At 36.6% G+C, this 20,885-nt stretch overlaps 6 protein-coding genes and 1 non-coding gene across 12 annotated transcripts; 2 read left to right on the forward strand and 5 right to left on the reverse strand.

Moving 5' to 3' along the window:
* The first annotated feature begins 2,290 nt into the window (after positions 1 to 2,290).
* On the forward strand, positions 2,291 to 3,901 carry LOC125213503 (uncharacterized). The gene is made up of 4 exons (XM_048114088.2): positions 2,291 to 2,416; positions 2,522 to 2,658; positions 2,727 to 2,885; positions 3,363 to 3,901. Exons 2-4 carry the CDS (start codon positions 2,527 to 2,529, stop codon positions 3,738 to 3,740), a joined length of 669 nt encoding a protein of 222 aa, XP_047970045.2. The 5' UTR covers positions 2,291 to 2,416; positions 2,522 to 2,526; the 3' UTR covers positions 3,741 to 3,901.
* A 96-nt stretch (positions 3,902 to 3,997) lies between these two features.
* UGE2 (UDP-D-glucose/UDP-D-galactose 4-epimerase 2) lies at positions 3,998 to 8,044 on the reverse strand. Of its 2 annotated transcripts, XM_089068454.1 has the most exons (10): positions 7,879 to 8,044; positions 7,493 to 7,700; positions 6,868 to 6,917; positions 6,248 to 6,383; positions 6,062 to 6,163; positions 5,685 to 5,912; positions 5,257 to 5,335; positions 4,624 to 4,706; positions 4,319 to 4,410; positions 3,998 to 4,227 (listed from the first exon to the last, which is right to left on the reverse strand). In XM_089068454.1, exons 2-10 carry the CDS (start codon positions 7,682 to 7,684, stop codon positions 4,143 to 4,145), a joined length of 1,047 nt encoding a protein of 348 aa, XP_088924580.1. In that variant the 5' UTR covers positions 7,685 to 7,700; positions 7,879 to 8,044; the 3' UTR covers positions 3,998 to 4,142. The 2 variants fall into 2 exon arrangements, with proteins under 2 accessions (XP_088924580.1, XP_088924579.1); XM_089068453.1 differs by lacking the exon at positions 7,879 to 8,044 and having other exon boundaries at positions 7,493 to 7,872.
* Positions 8,045 to 8,934: 890 nt separating this feature from the next.
* On the reverse strand, positions 8,935 to 9,844 carry LOC125214369 (PEBP (phosphatidylethanolamine-binding protein) family protein). Its single transcript, XM_048115369.2, has 2 exons — positions 9,336 to 9,844; positions 8,935 to 9,090 (listed from the first exon to the last, which is right to left on the reverse strand). Exons 1-2 carry the CDS (start codon positions 9,750 to 9,752, stop codon positions 9,013 to 9,015), a joined length of 495 nt encoding a protein of 164 aa, XP_047971326.1. The 5' UTR covers positions 9,753 to 9,844; the 3' UTR covers positions 8,935 to 9,012.
* A 234-nt stretch (positions 9,845 to 10,078) lies between these two features.
* On the reverse strand, positions 10,079 to 10,151 carry TRNAA-CGC (transfer RNA alanine (anticodon CGC)). Its single transcript has one exon. It is a non-coding gene; the product is annotated as a tRNA-Ala (tRNA).
* A 141-nt stretch (positions 10,152 to 10,292) lies between these two features.
* On the reverse strand, positions 10,293 to 13,365 carry LOC125214368 (uncharacterized). 2 transcript variants are annotated; one of them, XM_048115367.2, is made up of 7 exons: positions 13,217 to 13,365; positions 12,681 to 12,747; positions 12,545 to 12,603; positions 12,359 to 12,448; positions 12,064 to 12,203; positions 10,739 to 10,796; positions 10,293 to 10,635 (listed from the first exon to the last, which is right to left on the reverse strand). In XM_048115367.2, the coding sequence occupies exons 2-7, from the start codon at positions 12,745 to 12,747 to the stop codon at positions 10,453 to 10,455; spliced, it is 597 nt and encodes a 198-aa protein (XP_047971324.1). In that variant the 5' UTR covers positions 13,217 to 13,365; the 3' UTR covers positions 10,293 to 10,452. The 2 variants fall into 2 exon arrangements, with proteins under 2 accessions (XP_047971324.1, XP_047971323.1); XM_048115366.2 differs by having other exon boundaries at positions 13,193 to 13,364.
* Positions 13,366 to 13,966: 601 nt separating this feature from the next.
* Positions 13,967 to 14,928, forward strand: LOC148930005 (uncharacterized). The gene is made up of 4 exons (XM_089067122.1): positions 13,967 to 14,301; positions 14,401 to 14,491; positions 14,575 to 14,649; positions 14,733 to 14,928. Exons 1-4 carry the CDS (start codon positions 13,991 to 13,993, stop codon positions 14,820 to 14,822), a joined length of 567 nt encoding a protein of 188 aa, XP_088923248.1. The 5' UTR covers positions 13,967 to 13,990; the 3' UTR covers positions 14,823 to 14,928.
* Positions 14,929 to 15,981: 1,053 nt separating this feature from the next.
* On the reverse strand, positions 15,982 to 19,105 carry LOC125210987 (Pleckstrin homology (PH) domain-containing protein). 4 transcript variants are annotated; one of them, XM_048110650.2, is made up of 8 exons: positions 18,962 to 19,105; positions 18,304 to 18,455; positions 18,101 to 18,215; positions 17,928 to 18,010; positions 17,373 to 17,436; positions 17,157 to 17,274; positions 16,341 to 16,495; positions 15,982 to 16,231 (listed from the first exon to the last, which is right to left on the reverse strand). In XM_048110650.2, the coding sequence occupies exons 2-8, from the start codon at positions 18,417 to 18,419 to the stop codon at positions 16,151 to 16,153; spliced, it is 732 nt and encodes a 243-aa protein (XP_047966607.1). In that variant the 5' UTR covers positions 18,420 to 18,455; positions 18,962 to 19,105; the 3' UTR covers positions 15,982 to 16,150. The 4 variants fall into 4 exon arrangements, with proteins under 4 accessions (XP_047966607.1, XP_047966608.1, XP_047966611.1 ...); XM_048110651.2 differs by lacking the exon at positions 18,962 to 19,105 and adding an exon at positions 18,807 to 18,940; XM_048110654.2 differs by lacking the exon at positions 18,962 to 19,105 and adding an exon at positions 18,873 to 18,893.
* Positions 19,106 to 20,885: the final 1,780 nt, after the last annotated feature.

Consider the following 20,885-nt stretch of genomic DNA (forward strand, 5'->3'; position numbering starts at 1 on the left):
ATATAAATGTATTATATATGTGTGTGCATTCTTTCAGCACAAACAAACATGGATATACATGTATACTCTGCTGCACAAAATTTTAAACAAATGTATCTCAAAAATTTCAATTACGTAAGCAAAGTGATTGCAAAACACTAATATATTCACCCTATAACATAATCTCTCCACTTTTTTGAGACATATATTGATAAGTCGTATTCTAAGCGTTGGTTACTGGTCAGTATGTCGTGAAATGCATGTATCATCTGCAAAACAGTTGTTCAAGTGTGCAGGATTAAGGGATCCAAGCCAATAGGAAATGATTCAGGCGACGCAAGTGGAAAGAGCGCTAGAAGGGTACAATACTGACAAGAATGCATGCCAGAGAAAAGGCTCGAGATGGAGAAGAAGGATAGCTGGGATGATCATTAACAAGGGCAGAAAAGTCAAATTGAGAAGGAAGCCTACCCTAAAAGCAAGGGAAAGCCTCCATATAAAAGAAGCCACTTGGAGAGAGACAAGTAGTTCTTAGTTCGAAAAAGCTCTCGGTTCTCATACTCACTTAGTAGAATTCTCTCTAGAAGATCAGTCTTTCAGCATTATCCAGTCTCTCGTTCCTCGCCACAGCTATGGTCACTTGACGTCCAAGAGTCTGCCGGAGAAATCATCGTCCTACCGTTCCAGCCAGTTTGTCGTAGTAGTATAGCAGTATCACCGCCCGGAGTGGCAAAATAATCGTTATTTGCTTTCTAGTTTAATCTTTACCTTCTTTCTTCGTTGGATCTGTTGCAAACATTTATCTCTGTTGCCTTTTGAAGTACTTGGTGAAGATCCAAACGTTTAAGTTATGAAATTTCTATTCCGAATGTCTCTTTGGTTTGAGTTTGCTTCATTCTGCCTAGGAAAGTTAGATTTAGTTATCGCTTTTAATCTTTGAGTGCGTGCATGTATTTTCTTTCGAGTAAGCTAGATCTATAGTTGTTGATCGAATTTTGTAGTTATGTTTCAGTTTGAGTTTTCGTGCATGAATTTCCTGTTTTGCGCTGTGATCACAACCTTGCATGTTAGTCAGTAGAGGCAGTTTGCAATTTCAGCTGTTCATCTTAAGTTAAACATTTTAATCAATAGATCTTGAGTTTGAAGTTATGAATCTGAGTTTAGTCATGGAGTTTGTGTTCATCTGATTTCTGTTAATACTTGGTGAAGAAGAAAACGTCAAAATCAACTTTTGTCTTGGACCACTTTTACTTTTTAAGTTACTTTTGCTTTTGTCTCCCACTTTTCAGTTGTACCTTCCAGACCTGTCAGAAAGCCAACCAGCCACCTGATATGCCTTGTTGTCTAAATTTCCTCTTTTAGTAACTGTCTACTTTTCACATGCCTCTAAGATACCTTGTCCCCTATTTTCACGAACACAACCACATGCATGTTATTTTCACGCCTACTAGTCAGTAGAGTACCGTCTTTATTTCTCGCCTAGGTAAAATCCCAACCCCAAAAGCGTGGTAGCTAACCAAAAACACCCAGGAATATCACCACAGTTATCCGAACGTGTCCATCCTTGTGGGATTCGACTCTTACGTCCATTATACTAACCAGTAGAAGTGGGTTGAGGAAATTTGTTTGATACCAGGTTCCGGTTATCGTGCCAACGACTCCGCTAGGTCAGGAATCTCATCCTGATCAGTTTAATATACCCCTGCATTTACATACGTTGACCGAGAAAACCTGCACTTTCATGTATATACGTCAGACAAACAAAAAATATGTATACATGAATAATGCATATGCAACGAAACAAAAAAATATATATATATGTATATTACATATACAGACACATGTGTATATATATTTTTGAATCCTTACAGAATCATGACTGCTTTGAGTTGGAGAGACGGAAGAGGAGGGTGGAGGCGCCGGGAAGGAGGATGGAGAGGAGAAGCGCTTGGAAAAAAAAAAGACGGGTGTTTGAAAGTGATCAAAAAAACGGCGCTGATTTTGTAGAATTTAGGTAAAATATTTGAGGGGTGATTTGGGTAATTGATAAATGGAGGGAGGGAGATGATATTAAAAATGAATAGAAAAAGGAGAAAAAGTCAGAAATCCCTTGTTCTAAAAAATACGCATGGCACGATCCCAAATTACGAAAGGTCAGCGAATTTAATACTAAATTTCGAGAGGTCAGCGAAATAGCGAAATTAATCCCTTATTCCGAATTCTCTCTCGTGATATATATATATATATCGATCGAGTAGACTTGTCTTATTAATATGAAAAGCTACCAAAAAGTAGGTGACAAAAACTCCCATCAATGTCAATTCAATGACAAAAAGTATTCACTTGTGAGTGAATTAGCAGCAGTGAGAAATCCCACCATGCAGACCTGATGGACGAGGGTGCAGACACAGACATATCTTTCCATATCTTTTAGGAGGTACATCAAATGTCACAATTTTTACTTAAGAAGTACTTATGTTTGTTGTTATGTTTAGGGTTTCAAATTAACAATTTTATAACCTATAAATATGTCTCCTTGTAGAGAGAATGAAGAAGGGTGTGTGGGAGAAACGATATGAGCGGTGTCTCATCTGCTCCTACTGTAACTCGAGAATTTGCCGCCGTAAACAGTCCCGCACCCCCCAAAACCCCAATCGCTGGTTCTACACTTGCCCCCATGTCTGTCCTCTCCTCTCATTCTTCATCTCCTTTTCCAATTCTTCTCCAATCAGCTTCTTGTTTTACAGGACAAGAAGTTTAACAAGTGGGAAGACGAAGTCAAGCCCCATGAATGGATCCTCGTGCCTTACTGCGGCGGCTGCGGCGCCGGACTTTGCCGGGTCAAGAGGGTTATTTCCGGATCCTCTCCGGGTGGTCGGATCATGTTCCTCTGCAGAATCAAGGAGGTTTTTCCCCCTACTCTCTTCAATTTTGTTGGAATTGATTCTGTTGCACCATTGATTGCTTTCAGACTCTGTTTTAATTTGCATAAATGTTCGCAAGTTTGAATTTTTAACAGTCCACCTTAATAATCTTGAGGTATCTAGCTGCATTTTGAGCGAAGGGATTTTATGTGTTTAGATGCTCACAAGTTTGAATTTTTAACAGTCCATCTTAATAATCTTGAGGTATCTAGCTACATTTAGAGTGAAGGGATTGATTTTATGTGTTTAGATGTTCACAAGTTTGGATTTTTAGCAGTCCACCTTATTGATCTTGAGGTATCTAGCTACATTTAGAGTGAAGGGATTGATTTTATGTGTTTAGATGTTCACAAGTTTGGATTTTTAGCAGTCCACCTTATTGATCTTGAGGTATCTAGCTGCATTTTGAGTGAAGGGATTTTATGTGTTTATATTTGAAATTTTGAATCATACACATAGGGAGAAGGTTCTTGTGGATATAGAGTTTGGCAAGACGAGCTAGCAGCGATGGAAGCTCGTGAGGTGGAGGAAAAGAAGAAGAGGGAAGCTGAGGCAGTTGAAGCCATGATCAACAACCAGAATCAACTTAATGTTTTGCGAGAGCATATCTCTTCTACCAAGGACCGGCTCTTCCAAATCGAAGCCGAGGTGTCTTGTTGTGAGGTTGAGATGAGACTTTTGAAGCTTCAGCTAGAGAAGTTGTCTAAAAATAAGGTGTTGGAGGGCAAACATTTGATTGCATCTAAGGAACTGGAACAGTCTCAGAAACTACTCGAGGAGAAGGAAGCGGAACAAAGTGCTGCATTTGACAGAGCAAGAGCGTCGCTTTTAGGATAGAATTGTACCTGCGTTTATCTAGTTCGTTTTCTTGTATTGTAGTATATCCAACATTCAACAATTATTAGGACGTCTAAACTCTAAACCCTAAACCCTCTCTTTGTAATATACTCCCCAGTTCGCTTTCTTGTAATATAGTACTAGTATCTAACATTTGATCATCTCTGAGCATCTGTACTACTTCTAGTATGAAATTTGCTGGTAATGAGTCTTATTTTATTGAAACTCAAAATTTTAAACACAATAAAAAGTAAGGATGAGAAAAAGGTAATGTGTCCACCATTTTATTAAGTTTAGGGTGTTTTGAGTTTGAAAACATAAACATACAGCATTCCCACTCTCATAATAACACTCACTGTGCCGGAGATTTGGTACAAAAGCCAACTATTACAATGCACAACTTCACTTGGCAGGTTCATACCCATATGGATTCTTGCTAGCCCAGTTCCACTGGTCCCTGCACATCTCGTCGATCCCATATTTCGCCCTAAAATGCAAAGCAATACTCAGTCAACAAATTACAACTCAATCTAGTTTCTTATCCTATGTGCCAATCAAATACTGAGTTGTAGACTTACTTCCACTTCAACTCCTTTTCAGCTTTGTCTGTCTCAGCATACACGATCTCAGCATCACCAGGTCGTCGATCAGCCATCACCAATGGAAGTTTCTGCAGCATCACAACAATCATATCACTCCATTGGAGTAACAAAATATCAATGGTATTAAGATGAACCATTTTAGTTTTGTCAATTCATTTGTCCAACTATGATACGATGTATGTATATTTACAGCACCATGTCCATGAGTACTATTCTTCCCCATGTGGCATCTAATTCGACAAATTAATCATGGAATGCCGATAAAAGTTTCAAGAACTTACCTTCCCAGATGCTTTCTCAAAAGATGCTACCATTTCCAAAACAGATGTACCTTTCCCTGTCCCAAGATTGTACACCTCACATCCTGCGGTTTACGTGCATAACCAAAAATTAAGCCACAAAACAAAAGATCTACAACTAATAGTACAAGGCTAAAACTTGTGAAGCCTTTCAATCAAAGTTGATAAAGTATTAGACTCCCTATAGCTTGGAATAAGGAACCTCTGGCTTAAATCTAGTCGATCAAATTTACCCAAAAATTGCATAGATGAAGATGATGCGGTCAAAATAATTCTTATTGGACACTCAAGTTTGTCAATATGAATAGAACATAGGCAAAGGTGACCTAGTTAATAAGTTATAAGAAAGGGCACTTATCATGTGTTAAACAAAGTGCTGATATACCAGATATATAATGGTGAAATAATCTATGAGTTGGCATCACAAAAAGTAATAAAAATAATAAGAATGTGCATAGGATCAATATACTTTTGATGCATAGAGATTCTGAAATATAATGACTCTGTAAATACTAAATACTCATTAATTTTAACAGCGGGAATTTTCTAGAACATCCAACAATCTCATGCAAACATCAACGCATGGAAAAAAATGATTTTACCCTACTCACATACCTACAGAAGGATCAGAGAGCTTGTTCAAAGCTGCAATATGGCCATCAGCTAGATCCACGACATGGATATAGTCACGCACCTGAATATGACATATACAGAAGTTTAATAAACATCTAGTACTAGTTATGCAAATGTCAAGCTTATGCTCAAATACATCCGAATATTATGTATATTAATTATTCAACTCCTACCAACCAATTTCACTGATCCTTCTACTCCTACAATTCACAATAGACTATGTTGCTTGTGGAAATGGAAATATATTTGAATATCATCATTAACTATGAACAAGAAGTTGTAGGCTTGTAGCATGTCATGAGTAATAATGAGCCAATAAACAGAAAAAAAATTTGGTTCAGTGGATTTTCAAGATGTTCACTAAATTTTGTCTGTACAAAGACAATATGAGACTGGACAAAGGTACTTACTCCTGTTCCGTCCTTTGTCCCGTAGTCAGTTCCATAAACTGTGAGTGCAGGTCGCCTTCCAACAGCCACTTGTTGTACAAAGGGCATAAGGTTGTTTGGGATTCCTCTAGGGTCTTCGCCAATGTAACCACTAGGATGTGCACCAACTGGGTTGAAGTACCTTAGTAAAATGATCTTCCACGTGGGGTCTGACTGGTAAAGATCACGGCATATCTCTTCGATGAAAAGCTGAAAAAAATTGTATTTGGGTGATCTTACTAATAGCACAGAATAGCAACTCGCATAAATACTGTAAAGTAAATACAGCACATGTGTACTTTAATATCCTTAATGAGTTTCATTTCTCAAAACATTTCCATTAAAATGAATTGATATACCTTTGTCCTTCCATAAGGATTCAGAGCACTAATGGGAAACTCCTCTGTGCATGGGACCGTTTTCGGTGAACCATACACAGTAGCAGAGGATGAAAACACTAGCTGAAACGTGTGAATGAGTCAAAACATAGCAAAGAAAATCAAATAAGTACAAGAATGGAGTGGTAGCCAAATCATGGTAGATACCCTTTTACAGTCATGGGCAGCCATGACCTCCAGCAGAACTATAGTACCAATAAGGTTGTTGTCATAATACAGCAAGGGTTTTTGCACACTTTCGCCAACTGCTTTTAATCCGGCAAAGTGAATAACGGCATCAAACCTTCATTGAGTACAGCATCAGGTGAGAATGAGGTGTGATTATTAAGGTGTTACATATAAATTTTCATGGGTGCATATAGACATTGAGTAACTTCACCAAATGTTAATCTAGTATCATATAAAATGCACTGTTTGTAAACACAGATCAGATAATTAAAATTGATGCCAATAAAAAAATATTACTCATGTTACAATGTCATATCAGGTAGATCCTCAATATACAGAGGTTAATAAAAGAGTGGAGTATCTTGAAAAGGATGAAGTTTGAAAGTAATCATTTAACAATGAAAATGATGATTGAAGTCTGTGGACGTGAACTTTGAAGGAATAACAATCAACGACCATCCATCTCTACATAGAATTCAGTATGCAGGAAAGAGCATATGACACTCACCAAATAAGAATAGTTTTTACACTAACAATAACATATTTTAATTTGTTTGAAGGATGTGAACAACTAAACCACATAACATAAGAAGACTTACTTTTGAGAAGAAAAAAGCTTCTCAAGTGCAGGCTTGTCCCGGAGATCTATCTGCCACCAACCAGAAACAAGGACGATAGTAAACAAAATATTCTCTCACACAACCTTATTCATGAATCGTGATATAGCTGAATCAGAAATGAATCAAACAAAACATTTCAAAGAGAGTACTATCTTTTTAACATCAGCCCTATCTAGTGCACCAAAGTCATTATCAGTCAAAACAATGTTAAAGAATAACCTTCAGATTTAACATGAACTTCACACATCGAATTCTCCACAACAAAGCCAAAATTCTGAAACGATGGCCAAAGATACTCAGATCGATGATGCCAATGAAAACCAACAAATATGCTTACAAAATCAAAGTTCACATCAAGCAGAGATTTGCAGATCAACCAATAAATTCATTAATATTGCCTACTAATCACTCTAGTTGACCCCAATAGATCATCCGGAGAAACCAAGAACAACACAGATCACAGAAAATATCAAGATCGAGCACAAAACAAAAGCCCTTGTAGAATCCGAATGCAGCACAACTAAAAGCGCAAGATCAAACACCCCCAAAAAAAGACCCAAACGAAAGATAGAAGAAAAGCAGCAATCTTGACAAGTAAGAAAACCTTATGGAAAGTGAGATTGGATCCCTTCTCCCCAGCAAGTTCCTGGACCCTCGTGAGCGCAATTTCCGACGAATTGTCCAAATTATCCACCACAACCACCTTGTAGCCGCCGAGCAACAGCTGCAGAACGGTGTGGCTGCCAATGTATCCCGCGCCACCGGTCACGAGAATGCTCGAAGACATGTTTTCCATGTACCTCGCAACAAATCTAGAGGCAAAAGATATGAACTTTTCGAGAAGAATGAGGAGGAAATTGACAATAGAGCGAGCTGAGATGACTGTGTGAGCAGCAAACAGTATATATATACCACTGAGGATGAATAAGGGCACTAAAATTATGCTCATGGCAATTAATTATGTGATTTAATAATAATAGCAAACTGTACCTTTCGGTGATTGGATGATCTGTGAAAATTATATTTATGGAGTAAAACTAAGATGGGTCACGTGAGATGTACATATTCTTGTCTTGTTGTCGATGAAGTTGTTGGATCTGTTCTTCAATTACCTCTGCATTTTATGGTATATTTGAGGGTTTGGAATAATGTTTGAATTTTGATGGAAACGATTTGAATTTTCTGTGAATAATGTTTGAACTTTGAAGTGAAGAGATAGAATCACTTCGCTTTCTTGGCCGGTTATCTCATTTGAGAATCGGATCCTATAAATATTCTAATCTGGATTCTGTCCATTTTCTTTGGATAAATAAATTTCATTTCAATTACTTGTAAACCAAGTCCATCATAGTCCGTAGCCCTCAAATAATGGTTTCTTATTTTGTTACTACAAGTTAGTGATTAATGGTAAATTATGGTGTTATGATTTTTCAACATAAATATCGGTGTTTGAAATAATAAATTTATAGTACTATATTTTAATCATATTTGACACGTAGTTTCTAGTTTTTTTTAAAGAAATTAAGTCTTGGAGTTAACGATCAGGCACTGAAAATTTAGATTAGTGATAGTTTTGATAATATTTCAAAATTTTACACGTACAATAAATTTTAAAGACTGGGATTGAAATTTGAAATTATACGTAATTAGTCCTAATTAATTATTAATAAAAACAAACCGACAAGAAAAAAAATCATTCCAACCCAAGATTTGCAATCATTTAATTTAGATAGTAGACTTAGTAAACAAATTTGTTTTTGCTTCATAAGATTACTATACAGAAAATTCTTGGACTTGAGGGATATGCCTTGATCACTTTATTCTATAAGGGATTGGACCAAGCATAAAGCAAGGGATCTTACAACTTTATCCTATTCAATTATCATTTCAGCATAAAAATCTTTTGCTGAGTGCCAAGATACATGATTACTTCTTATAGATTGAAATGAAATTCACATATAGTTGAATGGCTTATATACAACATTTATCTGGATCAAGCTCAAATGTCACGCTTAAATTTGGCTAAAATTTATTGAGAAGTCCAAATTAAACCCAAAACATATATATAGACATTATAGTAGCCGAATACTAAGGAAATATGGTTACACGCACTATACTACTAACTTAGGTAGCACTAACTATGAAAACTGCCTCGCCCACAACGTGCCCTTCACTTGCTTCCAACAACTTGTCTACCGTCACCTGCAAATTAAACCATCATCATCAAATAGATTCCTCAATTATATCAACCAAAAAAAAAATAAAAACTGTTCTATTCCGTAAAAATAAACCCACTCTTCATTTCATCCTCAAGCTAATACACTTCCATTTTTGTCAAACTATTTTCCTTTTTATCTCTCTTATTTTACAATCAATGCACATTTAAATTCTTGTCATTTCAAAAGTGTCTATTTTCATAGAAGAAAGAGAAGAATAATAATAACCACCTTATTGCCAAGATTCAACTCTTGATCCAAAGCAAGAAGCTTGAACTCAATCCGGTGGCCGGGGTTGGGCATCTTAGGCATCTCCCAGCCGTGTTTCTTGAGATCATTCGTTCCTTCTTTAACCCCGGCCTCCGCCTCCTTGCCTGAAAACCCCTCCGGCAGCCCCTTCATCGTGGGCGGGATGTCCGCGACCACCCATATATTAAACGGTACGAGGGGGGCCTCGGGCTCGGGCGCGTCAATGTCCCGCACCACAAGAGCCAGGCTCTTGGTCCCCTCCGGCACATTGTACCATTCCACCGGAGGGGAGATGTTTTTCTTGGCCCCCTGCCCGTCTGCCAGGTAATGGCGGGGCAGCCGCCCATCCTGGCTCACGCCGGGCAGGGTTAGCCGGAATTCCTCGCTTGAATTTGCCATTTTTGGTTTCTTTTTCTTGGTTTCTCTTCTTTTTTTGTAGGGGATGATGAGGTTGATATTGGATTAGCTTTGGAGGTCGGTTGTGTTATAAACTTGGGTTGATTTTATGACGACATGTGGATTGTGTTGGAACGTTATAGAAGTTGGAGGATGGGTCGGTTGCAGACACATGGAATGCACGTGTGATCATTGCAAGAAACTACCTGAAAATAATGATGCGTCCTTATCAACAACTAAATTCAGAATTACCAATCACAATGTCCACGTCAACGTCAAAATATCCAATCACATATTTCCACGTCAACGTTAAGTGAAAAAAGACATTTTGGAGGTGCGGGGAATCGAACCCCGTGCCTCTCGCATGCGAAGCGAGCGCTCTACCATATGAGCTACACCCCCATTTACATCGATTCCTACTTTGTCTTTTTAGTATAGTTAAATATCTACATTAGGAGATTGTAGACACTACAAATTTGATACAGCTTTTTAATGAATAAAGCGTTCCGGCATAGAGCACATTACCTATCAATATAAGAGAGATTTTAGCCGAGCACGAAAAAATACTCTACAAATGGGAAATATCATTCAACATATAGTTCTGCCAATCAGATATGTAGCTTAGCTTCGTTCTAAATCTCGAAAACATCAAGAAAAAGCAGTGCAAAGGTTGCTCGATATGCAATTAGAGTGGCAAGTAGTATCATTTGTGCAGGCGGTTTCTGGCCCATGGCAATCTAGGTTGCCCACCTCCGGATCCATATTTTCTGGTTCCGTTGCTCTGTTGCGACAAGATCCGCATTCTTTGCTCCTTCATGTTTGCGAAAAGAGAGTCTAATGTTTGAGGCTTCTGCTTGGGCGTGATATTGGCTGGTTGAAACGGTCTCTGCACAACGCACCACATTACTAGAAAGTTCAAATCAATTCAAGCAGGGTCCATTTTTACATGTAAATAATACAAACAATTGGACCGATTAATTAAAACCTACCTTCACGGTGAAGCCAACTCCATTTGCAGCAACCTTTTGCACAGTTGTGGCCACAGCCCTGCACCAAAATGAGATTGGCGGTATATAAAATGAATGGAAGATTAATAGCACCAACCAGTAAGGCATCCAATCCAAGGGGGAACACATAATCAAACTCAACAACCGATATAAGTAGGGACATCCACGGTTCAAAACCAACAATGCTAAGCATATACTCCTATATAAATGCATTCCAATCAACACTTGAGAGAAACAGGCTACTCATCAGGAATACAAACCAAACCCCTCATCCATCGTAACTGTCAGAGGAACATGGTTCACTGAAACTACTGTGGTCTGACACATACACAGAGTCACCCCCAGAACCACCAAAAGGTTTAGCAGGCTTTTGAGGAAACAACTTTCCTTGCCGAGGCTCCTCTTAAGCGGATATTCTTGCAAAGATTAGAAGATCCATTTCAAGCAAGTGAAATGGCACCAAAGAAGTTGTGTGTACCAGCCTCCACTAGTGTTGAGATTGGCAATCAGGTTCAAAAGTTGGAGTGTTCTACCAAAGCACATTTGTACCAGAATGACCACATATTTTCATAACTGATAGTTCAAACCATCAACAGATGACCCAAAGGAACATAACACGGCTACTGAAATGGATTCCATAAAACTAGTTGGTTGGGATCTTGGAGATGGATAACAGCCAGTAGGATCCATGATATACTAAAGTACAAATTCCAGCATGCTCTACACATCTTTTATTTTCAACCAATAAATTTAGAGGGAAATGAAATAATCAAAACCCTTCAATTTCCAGAGATTCATCCAAGAGACGCCACCAATTAAACAAGAGAGTTGTTCAAGACCAACGCTGAGCTAAGACTTTTTATAACTTCACAATTTCACAAAGGTAACAGCGGTGCAAGATAGTTGATAGTTGGCTTTACTTGAATTACGAAGCCAAATATATGCATCACAGTAGAAATCAGAAGTGCTTTGACTAGCTCGTTAACAGTCCGTTTAATCAATTTATCCTCCACATAAACAAGGCGATTCTGTTTGGCATCATCACAAACCATATGACAACTTCAGACTTTCTAGTTTCTATGCATGCATCCTTACTCCTCCTTACATCAGTATGAAATTCAGAAGTGCCGAACCAACATAATTCTGAAAGTACAGAAGGAGGCACAACAACATGCATAGTTGAGAACACAAATTACCTGCACCAGATTGAAAATCATTAAGCATTTTAATAACATCAATTTTTCTACTTTCAATAACATCAATATATTCACTAAACAGCTGTCAAATACAAAATAAAAAGCAAGGACCTTGGTTTATTCACATTGAATGTCCTGCGTTGGTTAAAATCCCTATGGCGAATAGGAGCAACAGCAGCCTTTCTAGCAGCCTGTGACGATGCCAGAAACTGATTTCCCTGAAAGTTTGACCTCCTTCGAGCAAGAGCTCCCTGTCAAAGTTCCATAGCATAGACCAGATGAATATATTGTTACTTCAGCACCATCCTCAAATAAAGCAAAAGAAAAAGAGAAATAGTGTAGCCAAGAAACAAAAAAAGGAGAATATAGGTGAAGCAGATGAGGTATGTTTAGTCTGACAACTTACCTGTCTAAGGGATGATCGTGTATCCAAAAAGTTCTGGCCTTTTACAAATCTATCTTGACCAGCATTGGCAACAAATTTCTGACCCCGATTCTACAAGGATCATTGTAAAACTATAAATATAAGACACTGCAAATATAAGAATATCAAGAATCAGTGAACAAGAAGGATAAAAAGGGAAGATCTTACAGAAACTCTTTGTTTCTTAGGCTTCGTAGAATTAGTTTTGGACATTTTAATGATATCATCTGCATACACAGGAATGGAGGTGAAACACCAATTCAATCACAAAAAGAACAGAGTCCAAAATCACTCATTTGGATACCTAATGCCATATCCATTTTCTTCTCAGTTAGAGCAATTGCTTCATCAGTCAAGGGGGTAGCAGCCATCTGCGAGGCAAAGAAAAAAACAAAATTTAATCATATACACAGAGAAAGTATCCCTCAGATGAACTAGTCAATACCTATTATAGTTAAACTTAAAGGCAAAACACACATCTCATCTTCCAATGCAGGATATATTCTGAATATCACAATTGGTTTTAAATGGACAGAATTGAAAATTTAGGCAATCACAGAGTACTATTTATCTCCATTTTGATTTTCCTCCCGGAATCTTCACTAAGCAAACAAAACTACTACGGACTCTTTGAAAATAGAAATTCCTGATTATAAATAGCCTAAAACCCCACCTAACAACCACCCTACCCACAATTAAGTAGCGCACCAGCACCTTACTGAGGAAGTGTCATGCTACTGATTCGCAGAGATATTAACAAAGTGGAGTACTATAATTCATTCAATCAAAACAGAGAGGGAGAGAAAATAAAGGTACCGCTTAATTGAGATGCTATCAAACCTGAGGAAGAGTGGGGAGCTAGGGTTAGGGTATTGATAAAATGGGCGAAAATTTGAGGGAAACAGTAAGGAAATTGAGATGATACTTGTATGTATTTCGCCGCAATCTTTCTTACGAAGGAAGATAGCTTTTTTGTAATACTACTCTGATTATTAGTACTGCTAACATATATTATGGTTTATATTCTACCAAACTATATATAAAATATTCATTTTTTTCGATATAATATTAATTTATAGTCAATTAAACTTTAGATTATTAATTTTATTATCTGTAGTCATATAGGATATATATAGTGCAAATAAAGAGATATACATAATCAATTAAATCAATTAATCGATCGAAATTAATCATTATATTCGTCGGCTCATGATCAAATTTAACTTACATAATACAGTACATGATATTTACTTCAGATGTCAATAAAACATATGGATATATTAATAGACTCCCTCATTCCATAAATATATACTATAATCTAACATATGTTTTGTTTGGAGATATATAAATAGTGAAGCGGTAAACCAAAATAAATAAAACAGATGAAATAGTGTTCTCCTTCTTAATCGGGCTTGTTGCATGTTTGGAGACACGTGTGTTTCTCTATATGTCTAATTAAAATTGGAGTTATATTAGTACAGAATCATAATCCTAAAAGGAATCAGACATCTGCGAACTCTATATAAGCAAGCCCTCTTAAGCAGACGCCATTAAGTAATTGATTCATTGTTCAATCTTCTCTTGATCTCACATAATCTCTTTAATTAGCATAGAATGGATCCTCTGTTTTTCACTCCTAATTATACGACTAATTATTACTACTATCCTCCAATGGGATTTCTACAACCACCTTCATCGTGTTTCACTTATACTACTACAGATTATAGTTACAATCCTCCACTGGAATGTCTACAACCAGATTCTTCACTTGTTCCTCCACCGTTTCTTCCTCCGTCGTCTCCTTCTTCAGTTGTTCCTCCACCTCCACCACCGTTTCTTCCATCGGCGTCACCAATGCTATCACTACTACGAGAAACACAGGAATTGAGAAACAACATTCGTGACCAAATCGAATACTACTTCAGGTATATATAATTCTGTCTTTCATGTTTGCCTTTTTTAAGGAAACTTTATAATTTTGAACATATATACTAACTGGAATTTGAAATTTGATATTGTTGCAGTGATGATAATCTTGCTAAAGATGTTTATCTCAAACAATATATGGACGACGACGGTTGGGTTCCCATTATTTTGATTGCCAGTTTTCCACGAGTATGTCTTCCATCATGCTTTTCTCTTCTCTTTCTTCACTTTTTTTTTTCATGATGAGTAACAAGCAAAGTTTCGACATATAGGTTGCTGAGCTAACACAAGATACTGGACTTATTTTGTTCACGTTGATTTCATCTTCACAAACGGTCCAAGTTGAGGTGAACAATGCTTTATATATATATGAAAGCTTTGTTAGCAAACATGCTGAGTTATTGAAATAGTAGTATGTTTGAATTTGTAGGGAACGAAAGTGAGGCGACGCCTTACTTGGAACAAATGGTTACTTGACGCCACCATGCGAATTCAGCAGCGATGGGCTGATGATCTATGAAGAAAGCTGCTAGGGACCCTAGTACGGTGATAGGGCCCTCGAGTATCTAAATCACGCCCAAGATCGCGTCCAAATCTATCTCAATCTCCAACATATCTTTTAATAGTATTTGATTTTGCATATCTTTTTGTAATCCTTTTTATTTATTCTTAGGAAGATATGTCTTAGGTTAAGAATTTTATAGTATTTTGATTTATTGAGAAATAAAGTTAATTACTTGTTCTCATTCCCTGTTCTGGCGGAAATCGTCCCCTAGCACCTCAACTAGGGTTTATCTTGTCCTTCGTAATCGTTCTTGTTCTTCGTAATCGTTCGAGTGCTCTATTGCTGATCGATAGGATACACTCGAACGATTACGAAGAACAAGAACGATTATGAAGGACAAGATAAACCCTAGTTGAGGTGCCAGGGGGCGATTTCCGCCAGAACCGGGGAATGAGAACAAGTAATTAACTTTATTTCTCAATAAATCAAAATACTATAGAATTCTATAATTTATAGAATTCTGAATCCTAAGACATATCTTGCTAAGCAAAGTAAGATAAATAAATAAAAAGAATTATAAAAAGATATGCAAAATCAAATACTATTAAAAGATATGTTGGAGATTGAGATAGATTTGGACGTGATTTAGATACTCGGGGACCCTATTATACGGGCCTCTCGTCGCCCCATCCATCACCTCACAAGTTTTACTTAGAGAGATGAAGATCTATTTAAGATATATTATGTACTCTCTCTCTTTATCCGAGAGATAAAGGATCAACTTAGTGTTTCAAATCTTTCTTTATTTTATTTTTTTAATCTTGTAATTGAGTCATAGAGCAAACTATAAACTCTGCACCGAGTTTTCTTTGTCGGTTTTTTCCCGGTCCAGATTATGAGAGTTGAACCACATAGGAATAGATATTTAGTATAGATAGAGAAATTTGTTATCAATATCATTTGAGAAATAAATATCACTATTTTTTCTTTTTCTCCAGCTGGTTCTTTTGTTTGCATGTGTTCTTCTTGGCGTTAATACCTTTTCAATTGTAATAAAAGAAAAAATAGTCGAAAAGCTATTTTAATAAAAAAAATATGCTTAAGTATAGCAAAACTAAACCAATATTATGAGCCTTGTAAAAACAATACAAAAATCAAAGCAGGAAGCAGGATGTGTACATGATGAAAACGTCTATCATATCTGATCCATGATAAAATAAGCTACATACAATTATACAAAGTGATACCAGACATGATAAAATAGGCTACAACAAGGTAATATCATTCAGTGATGCTCTGTACAGTTGAAATATGCAAGGACAATCCATAGAAGATAAACCGAGTTACACCTTTGGTTCGTTCAGATCGTCAGGATCGAGTGCCAACTTGCAATCAATCTGCAGTGCTTCCAGCCATGAATCAACCTGGAGATCAAGAGCATATGGATAAAACAAGGACTGCTTTCAAAATACGTTGATCACTTAAAACTTTTCTGATAGGCAAGGTGTAAAAGATGAGGCAAATTTGACATACTTGTATCTTGGATTTGCTAGAGCATTCATATCGCAGCCCATGACGGGTTAAAATATAAAAGCAATATCGAGTTGCTTCATCTTCCAGTGTTAAGCAAGGAAGACGACCAACTTCAATAACATCAGGTAGGAGAGTGGAGTCCTGCGGACTTAAATCTGCATAATATATACAACATTGGAAGGATGTTGCGTACAAGATATGCATTGTGTCAATGCAGATAACAAAATTCATTAAAACATAACCGAGATCGAAGAAGAACAACGCGAAAAAATCAAGTATCTAAAACATCGAGTAATGCATGAAAACAGAAAGTTATAGTAGCACATTATTAACTGGGAAAGATAGATGGATCAAGTTAGAAATATAATTTGTTCATCTACAACATGAGGCTGAAGGTTGAGGCAATCACTTAATAGAATTATGTCGCAGATTTACGGCAAAGTGAAGCACCATGTATACCATAATATGATATGTATGCCCATAAATTAATAACCAGCCAGACAGCACCAGACAGAACAAAGGCTCCATAGTCCACTAAAGAAAGACATCAGTTTTCTTATGATCAGCAGAACTGAGAGATGTGGAATAGAGTTTGAGTAACAAAAAGTGTCTCATTAAATCTACAGACCCATTAGTTATTTAGTTTGACCAATGGAATTTTAAACAGCAAAATTTCTTTGGCCAACCTTGCCAATAACTGGATTAAATATTCCCATTTAAGTAAACAAGCTAATAGCATATACAGAGCTACTCCTAAAGATGTTATGAAATATCAAGAAATGCAGTTAAAGATAAACTTAGTTTCAGATCAATTACCAGTGGCTTTCATATACAGGTAGATGCATGATCCATGAAGGACAATGAAGCGTGGAAGCCAATCATCAACTTCAGTATCATCTATGGGAGGTTGTTCTCCAGGTAATGCTGCCCATCTCTACAAATAATGAAATAGGAACATATTACATGAAGCAGACAAAATAGAGATGCTCGGGAGATGAGAAAATACTGACATGATGAGATAGATCAGCTTACCATTCGCATGTACAGATAGCCAGATAGACGTGCAGATCTCAGAATTTCATCTATATGCTCCAGCCTGTATGCATAAGAAACAATCTAGAAAACTTGAATGGTAGACTTTTCAGATTGTAAGGGGAGTTGATTAAAATTATCATTAAAAAACCCAGGAGTGAGTGCTGAGAAAGAATCATTCAATCTGAAAAATTCAAGCATCTGAAGCATTTAAGGGGTCACTGAAAATAGAGATTAAATTAATGCAGTGACTGACGACGAGCTGCAGATGCCAACCTCAAGGTAAATGCATACAGAAACTCCCACATGCATATGTGCATATTGCATAAGTTTATCCATGTAACTCCTAACCTAGAAAGGGTCTACTGGGAAGTAATAGAGTTTAGGTAATGTTAGATTAATAATTATATAGTGAAACTTGGTCCGGAAAAATGGCTTACATCATTCACTACAAGGCAAGACAGAAGATGCAAAGAAGATGAAAGAATAATGCACTATAAGGAGCGGATTAGTGGGTAAGTAGGAAAGTTCAAATGCAGAATGAAGCTTGCTTACTGAGCTTTAAAGTGAGATTCTCTTTCTTCTAAATCAGCTATTTCTGAACGAAGAGATTCCACCTCCACAGCACTTAATACAACCTGCAAACTGTAATGTTTGAGTTTTCGGAAAACAGAAAAACATAATTTCCAATTATCATTTGTGAAACTATTGGAGTCCTTTTTTTTTACCTTTTCCTCACCATTTGCGCCTAATTTCCAAGACAAACGTCCCCTTAAATTAAACAAGTTCAACATGGATCTGGCACTTTTTAATCTTCTACGAGATGATGTGAGACTCTGAGATCTAAGCTAAGGCAAACAATTACAATAGCAATAAATTTGACGTCACATAAATCCATTTTCTTTATTAATTTTCTTCAAATAAAAAGCACCTCAACTCTGTGGCTGATGATGATGCTTGGGTTGGAGTTGAAGGAGAGCCTGAACAAGAAGTTGATGCTGCAAAATAATCAGGGATGACTTGTATTCCTCGAGGACCATCACCCATTAAGATATTTCACTTGTAAGCCTTGTATCATTCAGCCTGCAGAAAATAAATTTATGAGAACTCCTACAACAGCAATGGCTTATTGCCCCACGTCTCATTCTCTAGTTCCCATATACAATACTACAATTACTCTTACAGGAGCACCTTAATATAGTCATGATCCAAGATGAAATTACATATCCAACATACTTCCCTATTTTTGCAGAAACTACTACTAACATACTAATAAATTAACCACTTCCTCCGGTTATTGCCAGAAAAATCCCGTCTCAGAAAGCCAGGTTAACTAGGAAAATACATAAAAATTCTTGAAAATTAAAGAAATGAACCTGCAATCGATCAACCAACAGAAACAGGCGAAATTAAACATGATCTCGACAAAAATACCTCGAATCATAGATGAGAGCTAACTATTAAATCAAAATCGACTTAAAATCATTCAGAAAACCATACACGAACTAGCAGTTGTGCTTTACATCGAAATCGACTTAAAATCAATTAATACAACAAACAATACACCGCGAAGGGAGAAAGAAGTAAACCTTTGTTGGCAAGATTAATAAATTGCAGGAACGGAAATTGGAGAAGGTCAAGTTCATTGAGCTGTTGACGCCAAAACTTTGCTTTTGATGTGATGGGTGGGTGGGTTTTTTCGTCGTGACATATTTATCCATTATTTTATTCGGTAGGATAATAAAATGACTGTGTTATCTATCTGGACCAATAGCATTGCAAGGATTTGGTTGATTGGAATCAAGATCAATGTAGTTAGGGATGATGATACACACTTTAATTACTAAGAATTTTACCATATAACTAGAGAAGATTAATTCTAACTAGTAGTAATATTCATGAGGTTTTTTATAACTAGTAGGTCGAAGTTTAAAGTTATCATAGTCACAAACTTTCTCTAACTAGTAGCTCGAAGTTTAAGTTAGCGTTATGAAGAACTTAAATATGAATTTGTTATTAATCAACTTTAATAGGGAAAAAATATTAAAGATTTGTTTGTTTGTTGAGAAATTTATGTCGTTGAGTAGGATGAAATCTGGATTACTCAATTTCCTTTTGGGCCGGTCGTGGGCGAGGTAATAGACCCGTGTTTGGATTGGCTTATAACATCAGTTAGTGTATGTTAAATGGAGTTTTCAGATGTTTGGTTTGACATTTATAGTTTACGACATACTCGTGTTAAATAGGGTGGCCCGCCTTAAATGCTCCGAAAACGCCATTTAGCGTAGCTTCCAAATTTTCTCCGATACATATCTGAGTTGTTCATTTAGCAAAATATTCTATATGCAATTACTTAAATAGCCCTCTTGTTTGCCCCTACATAATTAAACGGACGAATTCAATCAAGGAGGATCTGCTTCAACACCAATTTTCAGAAAGCTCTACCGATAGTGAATCATCAATTTCATCTCCAGATCCTTCAAGAGTCGACATAAATTTTAAGGGAAGGTTGATCAGGTTAGTTTAGTTTTTCAATTTGAAGTTAAATCCCTCATTTTTTTTCCCAATAATTTGAGATCGAAAAATCCACATTTGTTGAGAGTGGGTAATGGATATGGTTCTAGGTTTTGCGGTTAATTGTTGATTTTCGACCCTCCGTATGAGTTTTGTGGGTTGTGGAACAAAATCAGGATGGAATTTTGACTTGTGGAAACCTTAATTTTTTGGATTTTCATTAGTGTTGGAATTTGGTTTTGGCTTTTAATTGGTAGAAAAATAGTACTGTACATGTATATGAACATTGAAAACAAAAGTATGATAAAAACGTTTTTGACTAATTGAGATTAGATTAGATTAAATTAGATTAGTAGTTTCAGCTTCGATTGCATTTCAGAATATAAAATTTGTTCTCTCACCAGTTAGTCGGCATCAATGGTCTTGCTGTTTGATTGTAAATGCGGCTGTTGAATTTTGGCCGGAGTGGTAATACTTGCACCGTTCAGTCAATAATCTCCTACTTTGTAACTTGCTTACTAAACATGATTTGAGAATTTGTTGGTCCAATTAATAGATAATTTTCTCATTCTTGCGTTATATTGTGTGTAGATGGCTGGAAATGTAAAGAAGGAGAATACAATGGTGCAAATGTTGGAGGAGATTACACGCAATTGTTTAGTTGCCCGGTTTTGTATACTATATTTGCTTTTCGCTAAACTTGAGAAGGGTAAAAAGAGAAAGAGATTACAAATTGTCTTACCTTACAGCCTCATGGTGCATTAAAGTCAAACCAAACAATAGATATGGTAACTGACTTTCCTTAATAGTCGAACCAATCTACCGAATAAAAAAAGCCCAAGTGTGAAAAGGGAATGACGAATATGGGGTTTCTCTTTTATAGAGAAATGGTAAAGGATGAACCAAACACACCCTAATAGTTATATTCAACTTGTTAAATACTTAAATCTAATGAACTAATAGATGTAATAATTAAAGTAAAATTTTTCATATTGAATC

This window comes from Salvia hispanica, chromosome 3 (genome assembly GCF_029641045.1).
Source record: "Salvia hispanica isolate PSC_SH4W2 chromosome 3, Shi_PSC_v1, whole genome shotgun sequence".
In the NCBI taxonomy this organism is placed as follows: Eukaryota; Viridiplantae; Streptophyta; class Magnoliopsida; order Lamiales; family Lamiaceae; genus Salvia; species Salvia hispanica.